Genomic DNA, 16684 nt, shown 5'->3' on the forward strand with positions numbered 1-16684 from the left:
TTCACATGGATACCATCTGAACTAGGTAGGGAGTCATTCCGCTGAGTGTGTAATGGGATATCATGCTATTCAGATCAGTTTACTACATCATATGCCTCGGTTTCCTCATGGCTGGCTGCAAGTGTCAAACATGAAATATTTATATGCAAGATTTCACATTTACCCAAATAAAAACAAAATCAAATATTGGCAATGTTTCAAGCTTCAAGTAGCACTTAGTCAACATTATTGCATGTCATTTTAACATGCCCTATTCAGCACACCTTAAAGCAGAACTACACTGCATATTTAAAGTGGAGCTTCACCCAAAAATGGAACTTTTTGGATTCCTCCCCCCCTCCGGTGTCACATTTGGCACCTTTCAGGGGGGAGGAGGGAGCAGATACCTGTCCAATACAGGTATTTGCTCCCACTTCCTGTGGCGCTTGTGGTGACCTACGCCACTTCCGGCGCCTACACTGTCCTCCCCTGCTGTATTCTGGGAGACACACAGGTCCCAGGACACAGCAGGGACCAGATAGGATGCACAGCGCGACCTATCCACACGGCTTTACTTCCTCATTCTCTTACCAAGGATAGCGGCGACAGCAGCCGAGAGCCGAAGGACAGATCGGCTTCGGCTGCCAACATCGCAGGCTCCCTGGACAGGTAAGTGTCCATATATTAAAAGTCAGCAGCTGCAGTATTTGTAGCTGCTGGCTTTTAATATTTTTTTTTCGGTAGACCTCCGCTTTAATATTCAAAGCAAACACATCTATGACTACATGCTTTATTTTGATGAGAAATCACTTTGAAAAACACCCTCTAGCATTTCTGGCTGTGGCCATCTTGAATAAGGGCAGATGATGTATGCATCACATGCACTTTATCATTTTTGTGCCCTTATAAAGTCCTAAGGATTCTGTTGACAGAAAAGCTGAAGAAATCAGACAACAACATTGCTTAATTTGTTCCTGAGATTCCCTAGAAAAGTTTATTCCAGTAGTTGTGCAATTAAATTATTACAACTCTCCATTTGATACAAAGATCCCACATTTTCAAATAGTAAAACAAAGTTCTCATAACCACCCTCCCTCCCCATGTATACACAAGCACATTCACTCAGAAGAGCAACAAAAATTCCAGTGGGTACAATAAAACATACAGTATGCCCTACCTGGGGCTGGGCACCAGCCTATCCACAGGTGGGTAAGGACATGCACATAGAAATCACATTGTCTACCTTCCAGTTCTGTACCCCAAAGTGCATGAAGTGAGGGCAAGCAGGGAAGTATACCATTTAAAATGGGAACGATAATAAAACTGTTTTCTTGGGAATATCAAAGAAAATGTTCATATTTTAATTTTCAGTTACAATGAGTATATATTATTAATAATGAGTGTTCATTGCCGCCCTTGCCCTGTCTGGGCTGTCCTGTTTATACTGGCTTTAGGCATATTGTATTGAGAACATCACTTTTGAAAAAAAACTGCTCTTTATATTAATTAGGATGACCCATTTTTAATGACACTACTGGAACCACCAGTCTCATTTTAATAATACAGGATGCATTTGAGTTGCAAGTTTGCAAAATGATGAGCATTAAACATGGCTTTCTCCATAGAGCCTACCTTATATACTTTTATTATTATTATTCTGTAAGATAAAGGGCAGCATTCAAAGTACAAAGCGAGCAATCAGAATTATTTTATGGGTTTGACTTGAGTAGAATAAAATTTTTGGGACATGGCACTATGCACATCAACTGCCTTTGCATTGCCTTACTAGATTGTCTAGCTCCCCCTATACACAGCAGTACTCAGATCAGGCTGGACACAGTGAGGGACAAGTCCTGTAAGAGGCAGTTTTTTTGATGTACTTGAATTTTCTATTCCCAACGGGTCTAACCAAGACTGTTCGGAACAAATGTATCTCTTATAAGCACACAGCTTGTCTTTTTAAAGTGGTAGTAAAATCTTATTTGTAACTTGTACCTACAGGTAAACCTATAATAAGGCTTACCTGTAGGTACAGTGAATATCTCCTAAGCCTGCACGGTTTAGGAGATATTCACACTGCATGCAGCCGGTGACATCACTGGCGCGTGCGCTCTGAAGGGACGGCATACCCGTCAGAGCTCCATGCCGCAACAATCAGAAGGCTGGAGCACTCAAACCCAGAAGGAAGACCGGATGAAGATGGAAGTATTACATAATGTGCTAGTATGCGATACATACTAGCACATTATACCATTGTCTTGTAGATTTAAAAAAAGAAAAAGCAGTTTACTACTGCTTTTATATAAAGAGGTGTTGGCATATTTTTACTGTATTCATGTTGACCCCAAGTTGAAAGTAGTATGTATAGGTTTGAAATCAGCTCAAAAATATATTGAAACTTGGTGCTTCCTAATCCGGCAATCACTAAACAGAATGTCATGTGAACTGATTTGTGTGATTATTTTATAGAGCCTGATTCAATGCAAATACAAAGTGTTAAAGTATTACCAATCTGTCAAAACCTAGGAGTGTCGGTAGCCAGGAGAATGGTAAGCATATCTGGCATAGAACCACTGCTAAGGATGGCTCAAAAGAAACTCACAAGGGAAACAAGTAGGCTACCATTGGTGTTTTCTCATTTATATAATGCCAATTGCCTGGCTGTCATGACTCTTTTTAAATTAGTGACCTGGCACAAGAACACAGATACAGGCATTTGACTTTTCTGATCTGCATAACTGATCTAGGTGGCACTGTTGTCAGGAGGTAGCCAGCGAACCAACCTGGAGGAATTTAGCAGTAGCAGCCCCACATTTCTCCCATGGCAGGTTCTCTATAAAGTGGCCAGGTGATGGACATTAATGTACTTACTACTGAATTCCAGTGTAACTACATTTTGCATACTTACATTGCGCCAATTTGGCACGATGTAAGTATGCATATTTGATATCTGAGTGAGCTCTGTGGAAGTAAATCACTGTAGTAGCCCAAACTACTTGTTTGCTCCACATGGCCACCATTCAGACAGTGCCTTACACTGACAGTGCATTCTTAATGAATGCAAAGAGTTTTCTGATTGGATGAGGCGGAGATCATGAGATCACTGCCCATCCTTTCTACTATGTCCAGAGTATGCTTCACATTTGTTGAGAAAAAGGCAAGGTGTTCTCTGAATGGCGGCTGTGCCTAGCAAGCTACCCTATGCAGAAGGACACAGCACCTGGTAGATTGTGCCCATTTACAGCTTCCACGGAGGCCAATCGGGTATTATATATGCATTCTTTAATTGTGCCAAGCTGTCCTAATGCACTTATCTAAAATATATTATCACTGAAGTTCAGCTTTAACAAGCAGTAAATTAACTTTAAATCAGTTATAGAGTCTAAATGATTATTTTACTAGAATAAAAAAGTTATATCTACCTAGTATCAGTATTTCCTGGCAGAAAAGGACTGAGTAGTCCAGAGTCTGTCCATTTTTTTTTCCCCTTTTGTTTTTTTCGTTAACTTTATTGTCTGACTATAGATCTGTTTGTCCCAAGCATGTTTGAAGCCATTTACTGTCTCACTAACTCTACTGGTAGTTTATTCCAAGCATCAACTATTCTTTCAGTAAAACAATACTTTATAAGATTACCTGCTCTGTGCAGTATTGTACAGAGCAGCCCTGAATCTCCTCTTCTGCAGTCCACCTCTTCTCTGTGTGCCACTATCTATCTATTGGGGTACATGTGCAGGCTCACTCCCAAGCCGGGCGGTGTGCATCGATAGACACACACACAGTGTGGCTCAACCCTTCCACCTGATCCCTCATCACAGGATTTGACTGACAGCAGAAGGAGCCAATGGCTACCGCTGCTCTCAGCCAAGCCAGTGAGAGAGGAGAGAAGACTTGCAGACAGGCACAGAACTGGATCAATGTAGGACTCAGGTTATGTATTTAGGGAGGAGGGGGGAGGGGGGTGGAGGAACAGCTACTGAAAGTTTTTTTTTTTTTTACCTTAGTGCATAGATTGCACAAAGGTAAAAAAGAAACAAAAAACTTTTGACTTTATGGCCACTCTAAAACGGACCTCTGTAGCTGCAGGCATTGTGGAGCAATTAATTCATCTTTAACAATCACAACAGAGACACTGAGACTTGTAAATGAGTTCTGTGAAACTGTTATGAATTAATACACCTGTGCTACATCTGGAAGCCAGAAAAACATCCAGCTAGAGACAACCCTCTTGGCCCGTATCTGGGAAATACAATTCTAACTTACAGGTTCCAATTTATTTTAAACTGATTTTATTATAGCGTTCCCATTTTAAGTGGCAGTTATATAACAATAATAATAAAAAAAATAAAAAAAACACAGGCCCCAAAATTCCCCAAATCAACTGCTGGAATGTGACCATATACTTAAGTACGTATTAATATTTAAAGCATATTATCCCCACAAAAAATTACCGTATAAGAACTTTTACAACTTTACAGTTTTAAAATGTTTTTCCTAAATATATGAATTAAAAGCTTCCAGTTTTTTTCATACAAAGATATACATTTTAAAACAAAAAAAAATGTACAACCAGAATTGCAAACCAAAGAAAACATGAAGGCAATTATACAGTTAATACAATGAAATCATTACCGGATTATCTAGTTAATGCATTACAAAGATTATGTACCATAATAATTCCAACTTGTCCGATCATCTACACAATTTGTTTTTATTTCCAGTCCTTTTCTTAGTTAAATACAAAACTACATTTCATTACAAAAATATGTAAACAGCCTGTACAAGTAATGACCAATCAGGTGCTTAAGCAGAAGGCTAGTATGATCATTTGTAGACCATCTTCAAGCAACCTGTTCTGATATCTCCATCAAACCCTTCGCTATCATGGGGGGGCTACAGGGAAAGACCTCCTATTTGCCATTTTATGCCACATAGAACCCTTCTGAGCAGTGCAGAATCCAAAATGCTCCCGTTTGCACAGCAACACCAGACATTTTGTGGGATGCACTTTAAGAGAAAGGAGTTCAATTTTCCTGAAGTGATAACTTTGCTGAGGCAGCAATTGTGTGATTTGAACTTATCAGTACCTTAAAGATATAAGCCCATTTGTTTAGGTACAGATTACCGGTTCTAGTAAACAAAGTGGCAGGCCTTTTTTTTCAAAATGGCAGTCTGCAATGAATGTGTACCAAAGGGTGTACTGTCACATTAACACTTCATTAGAACTGGGTAATAAAATCTTTATTTGTTCAGCACTGAACAGACATATAACATCTTACCTTATTAAATTATACATTTCCTTCCACAGCTTTTACTAAATGCTTCGACAATAAATGCATACATCCTGGATGAAAATACAGTTAGACTTCATAATTTTACCAATTCAGGGTGTCAGTCTCCTGAAAACCCCCCCTAAACCTATGTATAGTCACCTTCTTCTCTACCACGCTGTTCCAAAATCTGAGTCGAGAGTCAAACCCTAAGTTAGCTCCTTTTTGGATGGTGTTAAAGCTTACACAGGGTTGACTATATCACACTCTCCTTCCCTTGATGGGGTTTAAACATAGAGATTGTCTGCTAATACCAAAAGACTCCATCCCCCATACCCATTAGGTGTTTTGCAAGGACACAGATGAAGCAATGCGGGATTGTGGTGAAGATGAATATAAGTAGATCAGGGCTTGGCCTTCAAGAGAAATTGGAGAGTGGGTAGAGTAGCAGAGACTCTTTAAAGTGACACTCCAGGCAAACCAATTGTGCATAACCAGTCTTGTGTTTCACACACATTTTCCATAATGCTGAACCATATGGGTGACACACATAGCCTCTAAACAAACAATACAGCTTCTGGTCTGGCAACTTAGGTTCCTATTTCACCTTTACCGCTTGAGCCTCTTCAGTGGAAAGTAAAGTCATCATCACCTCTGTTACTTGAGAAGTGAGCTGACTTAGGAATGCTAAATAGGGAAGATATTGACTAGACAAGGTACGTATATCACAAGTATGGATGAGCAATATCCGATATTATTTAGCAGGTAAATGGTAAACATATATGTATTTCAATCACTTGCCTTGAGTTCCACTTTAAATGGTCTTTAGCAATCAGTTGATCATGAAGACCACACAAGATAAAGAAACATAAGTAAAAGCTGTAAGAAGTAATGTACAAAAAAATAAAGGCAACCGAAGTGTGTGCATAAATAAATAATACACAGCATATTTAGAAATGTTACTTGAAATTGTGGCTATAACAATGGCATCACAGCAAGATGACTTGGAGTTGTACTATTGATCACAGCATTAGAAAAGATACACAAAGTCCTTTCACAAAGTCCTTTGCTTTGTTACATTGTGCAGAGGTTTATGTCAGTGCTGTTGGACACCAGTTAAGTGCATAGCAAAAGGGACAAGATGGAGTATCCTCTTCTGAAACACTGGAGTGTCGCTGGAGGTAAATTTGGGGTTTAGTGACTCAAGTCCAGGCGAAGTACATTCCCCACAGCCAACACAGTTCAAGTAATGAAAGGGATGAGAAAACCGCTGACTTAAAAATGCAAAAAAAAAAAAAAGTGCAGAAATCGTTGGGGAAAAAACATTTTAGATAAGTAACAGACACACAAAAGAGAAACTTCTCATCTGTCCGCTGACTAGTACCACAACATGTATCTTTACTGTTTGAGCTTACATGAAATCTGAACGTTCCAGTTACTATATGAAATAACAAAAATTACAAAGTACCATTGAAAGTGATGTGTAAAACAGAAAATAAGAATTGGTTTCATTATTAAGTCTCACAGTGTCTACAGTAGAAATACACAGAGTACCCTAAAAGCTTCACACTTCTTCACCAAACTAAAACATTGATCATGAATAGGGATCGGTGATTAGGCGTTCTCTTTTAATAACGCTGAAGAATTTTGGTTAGTTTCAACGTTTTCGATACTTGGGGAGCAGAAATGTCAAGTTTTAAAACATTTTGGCTTATTTAAAAAGGCACTAACCTATAGCAACTAATCAGAATTCATATCCCACTTCGCCGATTAGAGTAAACTGAAATGTGATTGCTATGGGCTACTGCAGTTTGCACATTCCTATTTGTTGTATTAAATAAAAGTTATCGACATTCACAAATATATAAGTACTGTACTTTTACTCCAGATTAAATTAATTTAATTCACGCATGTCTAGAATCTGCATGTATAGCCTGAATGACCTAAACAAATACATTTCACAAGAGGACCTGCCTCTGAGAAAACATGATCATTCCTGTTAGGAATGACATTAAGCATAGTAACGATTATGGATACTGTTAGGTGTAAATTCAATTAAAATTCACTTTTTCAATACAGGGACCATGAACATACAATAAATTGCTTTAAAAATCTTTTACATGTCTTTCCATTAAAATCTGATAGGAAACCCTTTTCTTATAACTGTGGTGTGATTGTCTTTCATGGCTCCTTAGCTTTCTAAGCTACCTGTTTAAAAAAAAAAAAAAAAAAAAACACCAATTAAAAGAAAAAAATAAATAATTCACTCAACTCCAGTATGAATACATTTGTCAGGGGAAAGCTCAGACCTGTTTCACAGGTCTTTCTGGCTGGAAGGAAAAGTACTCTTCAGCTGGGCAAAGGTACAATTTACCCATTTAGCCATAACATTTTTGAGGTAGTCATATTTAAGAAGGCCAATTATTTCATGAGGAAACAACGGAAGCCATATGGTATACAGGTGAATGACAACCTATGCACAGTATGATCAAGAAAGAGCATTTCCACTTTGAAAGAAAATTGAAAAGTCTAGTTGAATGTCTGTTATGCTAGCAAGCCTGCGTCCATATGGTCCCTACTTATTGACCCAGGACAACTATGCAGGTGGAACCTCTGACTGTTTTCTGCTTTCCCTACGTGCTTAATAGTTGCAGGTCAGTGACCCAGAAAACAGAGCCAGACAAAGAGCATCTTCAGGAGGTCAGAAATGGCTGCCCAATATAAACCTTTTATGCACTGAACAGTTTTCCTCTTCACTGTCGTAATAATCTTTGTATAATATAATAGAGATTGGAATGTAAACCCAGTAATTTTCCTTTAAATTACAGTAGATGTAACAAAAACAGATTTTTATATTCTGGTTATGCTTCTGTGCACAAAAAACATGCATATATAAAGAGAATCCAATGTGTTTTGAAGACACATCAAGGGGATTTCATAAGATCCAAGTTATATCTCAACAACTAAAAATGGAGGGAACCCCTTTAGGGGGATAAAGGTGCTTATGTGGGAATAAATTTGTACAGAGATCTGATCTCATTGCTATACGTTTTCTCTACATGATTATTTTCTCTTTCCCCCAGGGGCCCAGTATATCAACTAACCAAGACAGATCATAATCTTATTCTGCATAATACAGAAGTCTGGAAAGTGCAGTAGACTGGATTGGTGGGATGCGAGTGTAGGGTACAAACCAGCCCTCAATTCAGTGCCTATGACCCACAGAGCTGTCACAAACACTCCAATCAGTTTACTTATCAGTCCCCCTGTACTGTGTGTCAGCCACACAGAAGTATGAACTGCACTTTATAGACCTCCTTTTTAATAATTTAGGAAGGAATTTTTCAATGTGCCATAACCCAACAAAAAAAACAAAAAAACAACGGCTTGTGGTGTGATGATCATGTACAAATATCAGATTAATTTACAACAGGGCTAAGTGATAATTAGGACTCATGCACACAGGACGTTTTTACAGCTGCTGCTAGGGGTGTCTGACTTTTATTTTACTGCCTCTAAATGCCCCTCCATGTTAGCCTATGTGTTCATGCACACAAACTTTCAGAGGCGTTTGAAGGCATAAGTGTTTAGGGTCAGTAGAAAAAAAACAACAGCCCATGCATCCAGGAGCAGAGGCTGTTGAGCTGTAAAAATGAAAACATCCAAAAAAAAGTGGCTAAATGCTGTAACAAACTTTTAGCCACATTTGGCATTTTTATATTATAGGGAGTGTTTTTACTGTAAAAACGTGAAAAAAAGGCGCATAAACGCTATTCAGAAAACGTGGCTAAAAGCGCAATTTTAACATTGCTTTTTCCTGGCAGCAGCGCTGGCGTGTTTAAACATCCTATGTGCATGAGGCTTAATCTGAAATTTAAGAGGACCTGTCACATTGGCCATTCAGGGCAAAGTGACACATTCTTGTGATAGGGAGCCGAAACGCCCATTGATTTATGATTCCCAGTTCTCCTCTTCCACACTGTTTGCCTGTAGAATGCGCAGTCTAATCCTCATGAAAGTTCAGTGGCAGTCTATGCTCTCATTGTTAGTGTGTGGGTCCAGTGATGGATTTCTCAGGACCTAGCAATACATCCTGGAAAGGGGAAAAGTCACAAGCTCTCACATACCTGGAAGTATTGGGTAATTATAAAGGCTCTGACAAAGCATTGGAGGAGAGCGGGGAAGATGAGCATCAGTGCATGGGTGGGGGTTTCCTATCCATAGAAGCTGCCACCCTGTCCTAAATGGGTAATAAGATACAGACAGCAAAAAATAACCTGACAGAAGTTTTTACCATTCCCTATGCTATTCAAAAATACATTTAAAAAAAGTTTAAGCTATACATACACTTTAATAATCTAAAATAACCCATGCAAATCAACCATAACCAATGACCAAGTCATAGTTCCATATATCCACTGGGATCAGGTATAAATAGCACCTTCTATTTTATCACATCATGGCAGATGTAAGATCTGGAGCCATTTATTAAAAAAAAAAATAGTAGGCCACAGATATTTTTGTTCTTTAAAAACAGTAAAAACACATCTGGTCATAGTGGACAAGACTGCTGATGGTTATACCAGCATACATAAATGACTGATAATGCAATCCAAAAAGAGCAGATAAGTACACTACACGGGTGTTTTCTGGTACACAGGAGTAGTTGGATTTACAGGGGCTTTGCGTGTTTAAGCTGCTTTGTCACTGAGATCACTTACTCTAGGCAGTTTGTTCTGTCTAGCAGTCCAGCCCATGTTGATTTATATCCAAAGGCCAGCAATTTTCTTCCCCCAAAAGAAATGCAGCAGTTTTTCATTTATCAATAATAAGATACATACTGACACATGCTAGCTGAAAACCACAGGCTTTAACAGAACTGGGACCCCCTACCATTAATATGCACCCTACAATTAATGCATTAAAGGCATTATGAGGTATATTTCAAAGGACACCTTGCATACACATCTATTTCCAGAATGTTCTGTTTTCCAGAAACGTGGTTTGTTCAATCAGCTGTGAGACAACATTTTCTATTAGTGAATTAGAAATTAGTTAATTTCTATTAACTCCTGACAAAACTTTTTATTCTAGTCCTGGATAGAGTGAGGAAGGTTAAAACCATACGTTGGGTTGTATCTGCTGTATATGTTCCTCTTGGTGAGATTTTCTTTCAATTTGTGCATGGTCAATAGGATAGGAAAGGGGGGGGGGTCTGGGGTGGAACCTGTACAAGAAAAACAAGAATGGATAAAGTGTCCCTTTGCTACTTTATCTTTAATACCAATCTGTGGGTGCCATCTGCAAATAGGCACTGTCACTCCTACGGTTCCATCTATGGGAGCTGCGACACTGTGTTCCAAGTTCTCAGCATTTTAACTACTATGGCAAAAGCTACGTTAAAGTGCATGTGACCATTCACAGCCAAATGAGGAGTCCACTGTGCCTCCTGGCAACCATTTATGCAAGTAACGTTCCTATATACATAGTGAATGAACATTCCTTGTGTCACAAAATAGGTTGTTCCCTCTTTCATGAACACTCATAGATATTTTATATCTATAAATACGTGATTATAGTGTAAACCACATTGCTTTGACACATAACAGCATTCATTCAATAAAGGAGTAAGAAATGTACAAAATGCAGTAGTCTAGAACGGTTAATTATAAAACCATCTTTCACTGGCTGGACTTGGACTTTGTTAATAAGAGGTCTCCTTGGTTGCCAACTTCATTTTGCATATTATCATTGCTCTTTTTGCTGATTTATGGAATGAACCTGATCAAGAACAAAACCTACAGTAGGCTATTCTAAAATTAATTAACAATTTTACATAGATGGTTTCCTCCGATAACCTATTACATAGAGTGTATAGAAATGATGTAACAGGCTAATAGGTCAAAGGCTATTGAGGTGAATATATCACTGATTCACCCCAAAACACAACCGAGTGACAAAAGCATAACTGCCTAATTAGGGCTACATTGTGAAAAGGCTTCCAATAATTTAAACAGGGGAGTTATAACTTAAAAGGTGGCTTTTCATCCTCCAAATCACCAGTCAAAGCTGTAGACTAGCCATAGTTCTCCCAGAGCTACATTTAAGCTACAGATTCATTTTACTGGAGAGAAGTTTGATGGATACTAAAGCACATATCTACTTCAGAGACCACTTACAGCAAACTCTGGCAATACCAACAACTGTGGTACGTGCTTGTCTTAAAAGTATAATGGATACAAAAGTGTCTTGATGCAATGTCTGTAAACTGAAAAACGCATCAAACATTATGGTTTTAGACTATGTAAAGTCAAAAGGAAATTTGATGAGTAAGTGCAGTATTCTTCATGTGCAGGTCCACTTCACAGTGGGACTGCTCCACTTGCAAACTATTGGAAAGGGTGCTCCCCCCGAACAATGTGTGAAGAGAATTCATAGCGGTCATGACTCCTGTGACCACAAATATTACATTCTAGTGGGTCCCGATATCCATGACAGCCCATGTGGATAGTATACATGACATGATCCAAGAAAAGCACACGGCAGTGCTCACATTTGAAGGCTTTGATCTGCTCTCCTTCACCATTGAAGACTCGATAGACATCTTTGGAAGAGCTCAATGTGGCCTTTGTGGCATCTAGCGCTTTACCTTCTTCCTTGGAATACTCTGGGCTCTGCTTTCTCTTGGAGTTTAAGGCATGATTCCCCTGGTATAATGGTCGATCATCGTGACTGCTTTCTGAATCAGTGGTGTCCAGACAGCTGTTGCTGGGTGAAGCCTCTCTCTCCTGGAGGTGACTCTTTGGTCTGATGAGGGAAATTGGGCCATCAATGTTATTGTCATTGCTGTCTGATGTTTCTCTGCTGATTGGTCGCTCCACCCTGCTTGGATGGTAGACCTGAGGGTAAACTGGACCAATAACAGGGGGGGCCTCGGCTATGGCGCCAGTGGAATGATGTATTAGGGGTCTCAGTGCATCTGCTCCCAAGTAGGTAATGGCGTTGCTAATGGCCTGGTCCATCATTTGAGACTGCATTAATTCTGCTTCCTTTTCATAGGCCAGATTTATGTCATAGTGCAAATCTGGATAACCATACTTGATAAGCTTCTCACCTGCAGACGACAACACTGAAAATGAGCAAGTTTATTGAACTGAACAGATAAAACATAAAATCAACCTACAGACAAAATCAACACAGAGCAAAGAAATTAGGACTCCAGACATTATCCTCTGTATGCATAATACTGCAATATGTTTTTTAAAAGTTTCTAGTCTTTAATACATTTTGTCCCTTTTATCCTGTTGAAGATATTACATTCTCTTCCTAAATCCTTTAGTTCCATATAACATCACTTTATATGCTTTTGTGATGCAGTTTGGTTAAACCTAAAAACAATGTTTGATCAGTAAATCTAAAGAAAAGAAAAACCCATCAGTAAATCTAAAATATAAATGATCCAGTTGCCAATGTTCACTTTCTGCATTATGTTTAAATAGTGCCCTGACTCTCAAGTCTCTGTGTAGGTCAGTGATGCAGCCCATCACCGTATAAGTACCAATACAGCAGATCTGGAATCAAGAGAAGGTGGATCCATATAATTTTAGCTGCCTAAATCTCTGGATCTGCAGATTGTTTTGCCTATGGTTTTCACAAAACACCCTAAGCTTGTCCATTTGCATAGTAAATTATAATTTATAAAAGGTTTACTTTAAGCTAAATGTAATAGATGTGGCTGTAGAGGGGGTGGCTTAGGGACTTCAGCTGATTGATCCCAATGCAGAATCTAGAGCCAAGTGAGCTTCTACTGTGATTTTTCTCCCCCAGCTATTGATGGATTAATATTACATGCCAACAAATAGTGCTGTGCTATTAAAAAATCTTATAATATGACTAATCTGTAAACAATATACTAAGCGAAAAAAAAAATATCATCATACAAATTGATACTGTGCTATTAAATGTGTAAAAAACTATTAATGTGAAAAATCTTATAACAAAAGTTCATGTCAATAATGCTTGATTGAAGAAAATCCTGCCATAAATCAATTCCCCAAACAGTGCAAACAAGGACGAGTGCTCTCCACCACCAGTTTCACAGGCTGCTCACCTTATAGCAGAGAAAAATCAGCAGTTATCCCCTCTGGGGAAATGACACCTGGCAAACTTATGGATCACAGACCTCCTTAGATGAATGGCTCCTCAATAGGGTTCCAAGAACCCGGGTCGTCTTGCCCAACGAAAGTTATATGTAAAAGAAAGGTAACATCTAGTGCTCTCCATTTCCAAAGGATTTAATAGTAAAGCGGTAAATGAATACACTTACTGGCAAAGCACACTCAGCTTGTGCAAACTGTAAGGCATGGCAAACATCCAATTTTCGAGATGGGCATGGTGTGATGTCAGTGCATAAGCTCCCCCCTAGACGCGTGTTGTCAGGGCATTGACTTCCTCAGTAAGGGGTCCTCAGTAAGGGGAAAATTGGATGTTTGCCATGCCTTGCAGCTGATTGTGCTTCACCCCTAAGTGTATTCATTTACCGTTTTATGGCAGGATTTTCTTCAATCAAGCATTATTCACATGAACTTTTGTTACAAGATTTTTCACATTAATAGTTTTGTACACATTTAATAGCGCAATATCAACTTGTATTATATTATGTTTTTTCACTTAGTATATAGTTTACGGAATAGTCATATTATAAGATATTTTAGTAGCGCAGCACTGTTTGTTGGCACATAATATAGTTTGTAGGTGGAAGTGAAATCACTTTAAGTGACAGCAGCTACTTCAGTAATTATAGTTCTTACAGTAAATTGCGCCGATTGATTTTTTTCAACTATTGATGGACTAAACCTTCCATGACAACGCACTGTACTTTATATTTCCAAAACAGAACTGCCTGACAACATAGTAGGAAAACTCTGACTTGCAGAGTCCTAGCAGCAATCTGGAGAATGCAGTTTAATAATTATAGGTTAGGCACAATATTAAGGATGGTCATTCTACTGAGAATCATGGGAGATTTGCTTTGACTTGTCCTCTGAAGAAGGATAAGTGAACTTAATGTTGTTATTCCTAAATATTCCTTACACAAACCTGTACAATAACTGGGTTTATTTTTCACACATGACATCATAAAGAACATGATACAAGAATGGTGCACAGGTAAATATTACCACCTCTTTATGGAAAAAAAAAATACCACCTCAGTGTACTTCTGAAACTACAAAACAAAGACATTAAAATGCTAGCTTTAATTATACTGTATTTTGTTAAAAACTCTTGCTTTTATGTAATTCAAATACCTATGTCCACCTACATTAAAGTTTGCTATTTTAGGAACTGCAACAATAAAACACACATATTTCTATAGTCCTTATTTTAGTTTTACCCTCAAACCCTAAAACAGTCAATTTTGCTTGTGGTTAGCTGAAACTGACCAAAGTTAAGGTGTTCATAGAGGTGATGGGATCAAGCTCAAACTGTCCTAGATCTCATTCTGGCAAAAACATGACAAGATCATGCCCAGTCTGCCCTTGATCTTGGGCAATTCATAAACGTGACAGGATCATGCCCATTTGGCCCCAGGACTGGGGCAACTCATAGACACGACAGGCTCATAGCCAATCTGTCACAGATCTTCAGTGATTCATAGGCATGACAAGGTCATGTTCAATCTGCCTCACGTCTTGGGTAACTCATAACATGATGTTACCATGCCCAATCTGCCCCAGATCTCGTGTGAAAGGAGGTACCAGCAATGTTTAATAGCCCCTTTCAGCTGTGTTTCTTTGCACCATAGATGTCTAGCTAGGCTTCTTTTCCAGAGACCTAAACATGCATGCTTGGGTGATCTGCATGTGCCTGTTTATGTGATCATCCATTTAAAATCTTTGAATAGTCAGATGAAAGTACCACCGCCCTTTAATGCCTAAGATGAGTTTTAAGTGTAATAGGTACAATGGTTTGTCCTGATTAGGCATTTCAAAATGCTGGGAGGTATATATGCTGCCTTCCAACCAAGTATGAGCAGGGGGCATCCTTACTGAGAATTTGCTTTGGATCCTGTAGACTGAGAAATTTACCAGAATATCACAAATATGCAGTGATATTTACTGGCGTGAGCTAGACACTTTAAAGTGATTGTGTGTGAAATGTGTATGAAATATGCAAGTACATACACCATTTCAGTATGCACACAGGGACTTTCCCGTGCTATGTTGCTGAAAATCTTTCTGCTTCTTTTACATTTAGGAACGTGTGTAAGATGGATGTTATTTCCTCTCATAGGAAATAGTGGTTTACCTGCACCGAATATTCATATTATATAACTGTTAGGGGGAAATGTAATGCTACCGCCATAGTGGACTGACTTTAGTAACACAAAAATGTTCTAAGTGATTTAGCTGAACAGAACTCATTTAATTAATTTGCTTTTAACCCCATTTAGGAAACATATTTAAAGCTGAAGATAAAAAGGCAAATTAATGCAATGATGTACAATTATAAAAAATGCAATCATTTATGTTTGAATGCAATTATTGTAGGCGTCTGTATGCAATTGATATCTGCCTCACATAATCCAGTGCAGAGTAGCATTGAGAATGGGAGAGGGAGGACAATCACCAGAAGGCAGTCTCCATATACATTTTTGGAAGTGTGTTAAAACAGAATTGCAAAAAAAATGTTGGGCATCATGCACGCATTGTGAAAAAAAGGAGGTGTTGCCTACAGCATCCAGTCAGATTCCTGAAATCATAGTTTTTGTAAAGGTTAGAAAACAAAAAACCCTTCTTGCTGGTTTCTATATGCAAAACCTCCATCCATTCCTCTAGCTTTACACAAGTCTGGCATTCTGCTAAACTAAAGTTGAACGATTATATTTGTGTTCATTGGAGGGAGAATTTTCCTTTTCACAAAGTCACAGTATTTCTTTATAATTAATTTTTAAGGAAAAATGGCCATCCAAGGCAAACAAAGAAATTGCTACTGGGCCAGGAGCTCACAAGGTTGGGCTCAACTCAGCCCGTGATTCTGGAATGCACCCCCACTCTATATACCTGTATCATTCAAGGCAATTCAATGTGTATGCAAATCACTTTACTTTCAGGCAAATGTATCCGTTTGTCAAAGTGTGTGCAAAATTAGTGTGTTGGGCAAGTTAAAAATGCAGAAAATGCTGTGGGGCCTCTTGATCACATAATGCACCAGGGCTAAGAGAAGGTTAACTATGCTTTCATCATGACCTAAACCTTTCAGATACATTCTCTATAATCTTAATGATATATAGCCAATTTACACCTATCAATGTTTTAGAATTTAAATCCAGTACATTTTGAACCTTATCCCACCAATACACCAAAATCCAAGCTCATTTGAAGCATATATGAGAAGCCAAGCCTCTTTATGCTCCACTATATTTTTTTCCAAAC

The 16684-nt window shown here is 38.6% G+C and overlaps 1 protein-coding gene across 11 annotated transcripts in view; it reads right to left on the reverse strand.

The window, feature by feature from the left end:
- Positions 1–942: 942 nt before the first annotated feature.
- Positions 943–16684, reverse strand: part of IKZF2 (IKAROS family zinc finger 2) — a 138068-nt gene continuing 122326 nt past the window's right edge. For all 11 annotated transcript variants that reach the window (XM_073633566.1, XM_073633567.1, XM_073633561.1 and 8 more), the window contains one exon: positions 943–12363. In XM_073633566.1, the coding sequence (XP_073489667.1) occupies positions 11639–12363 (725 nt within the window). In that variant the 3' untranslated portion in view covers positions 943–11638. The remainder of the gene's footprint in view (positions 12364–16684) is intronic.

Source organism: Aquarana catesbeiana, linkage group LG06, assembly GCF_042186555.1.
Source record: "Aquarana catesbeiana isolate 2022-GZ linkage group LG06, ASM4218655v1, whole genome shotgun sequence".
NCBI classification, from domain to species: Eukaryota; Metazoa; Chordata; class Amphibia; order Anura; family Ranidae; genus Aquarana; species Aquarana catesbeiana.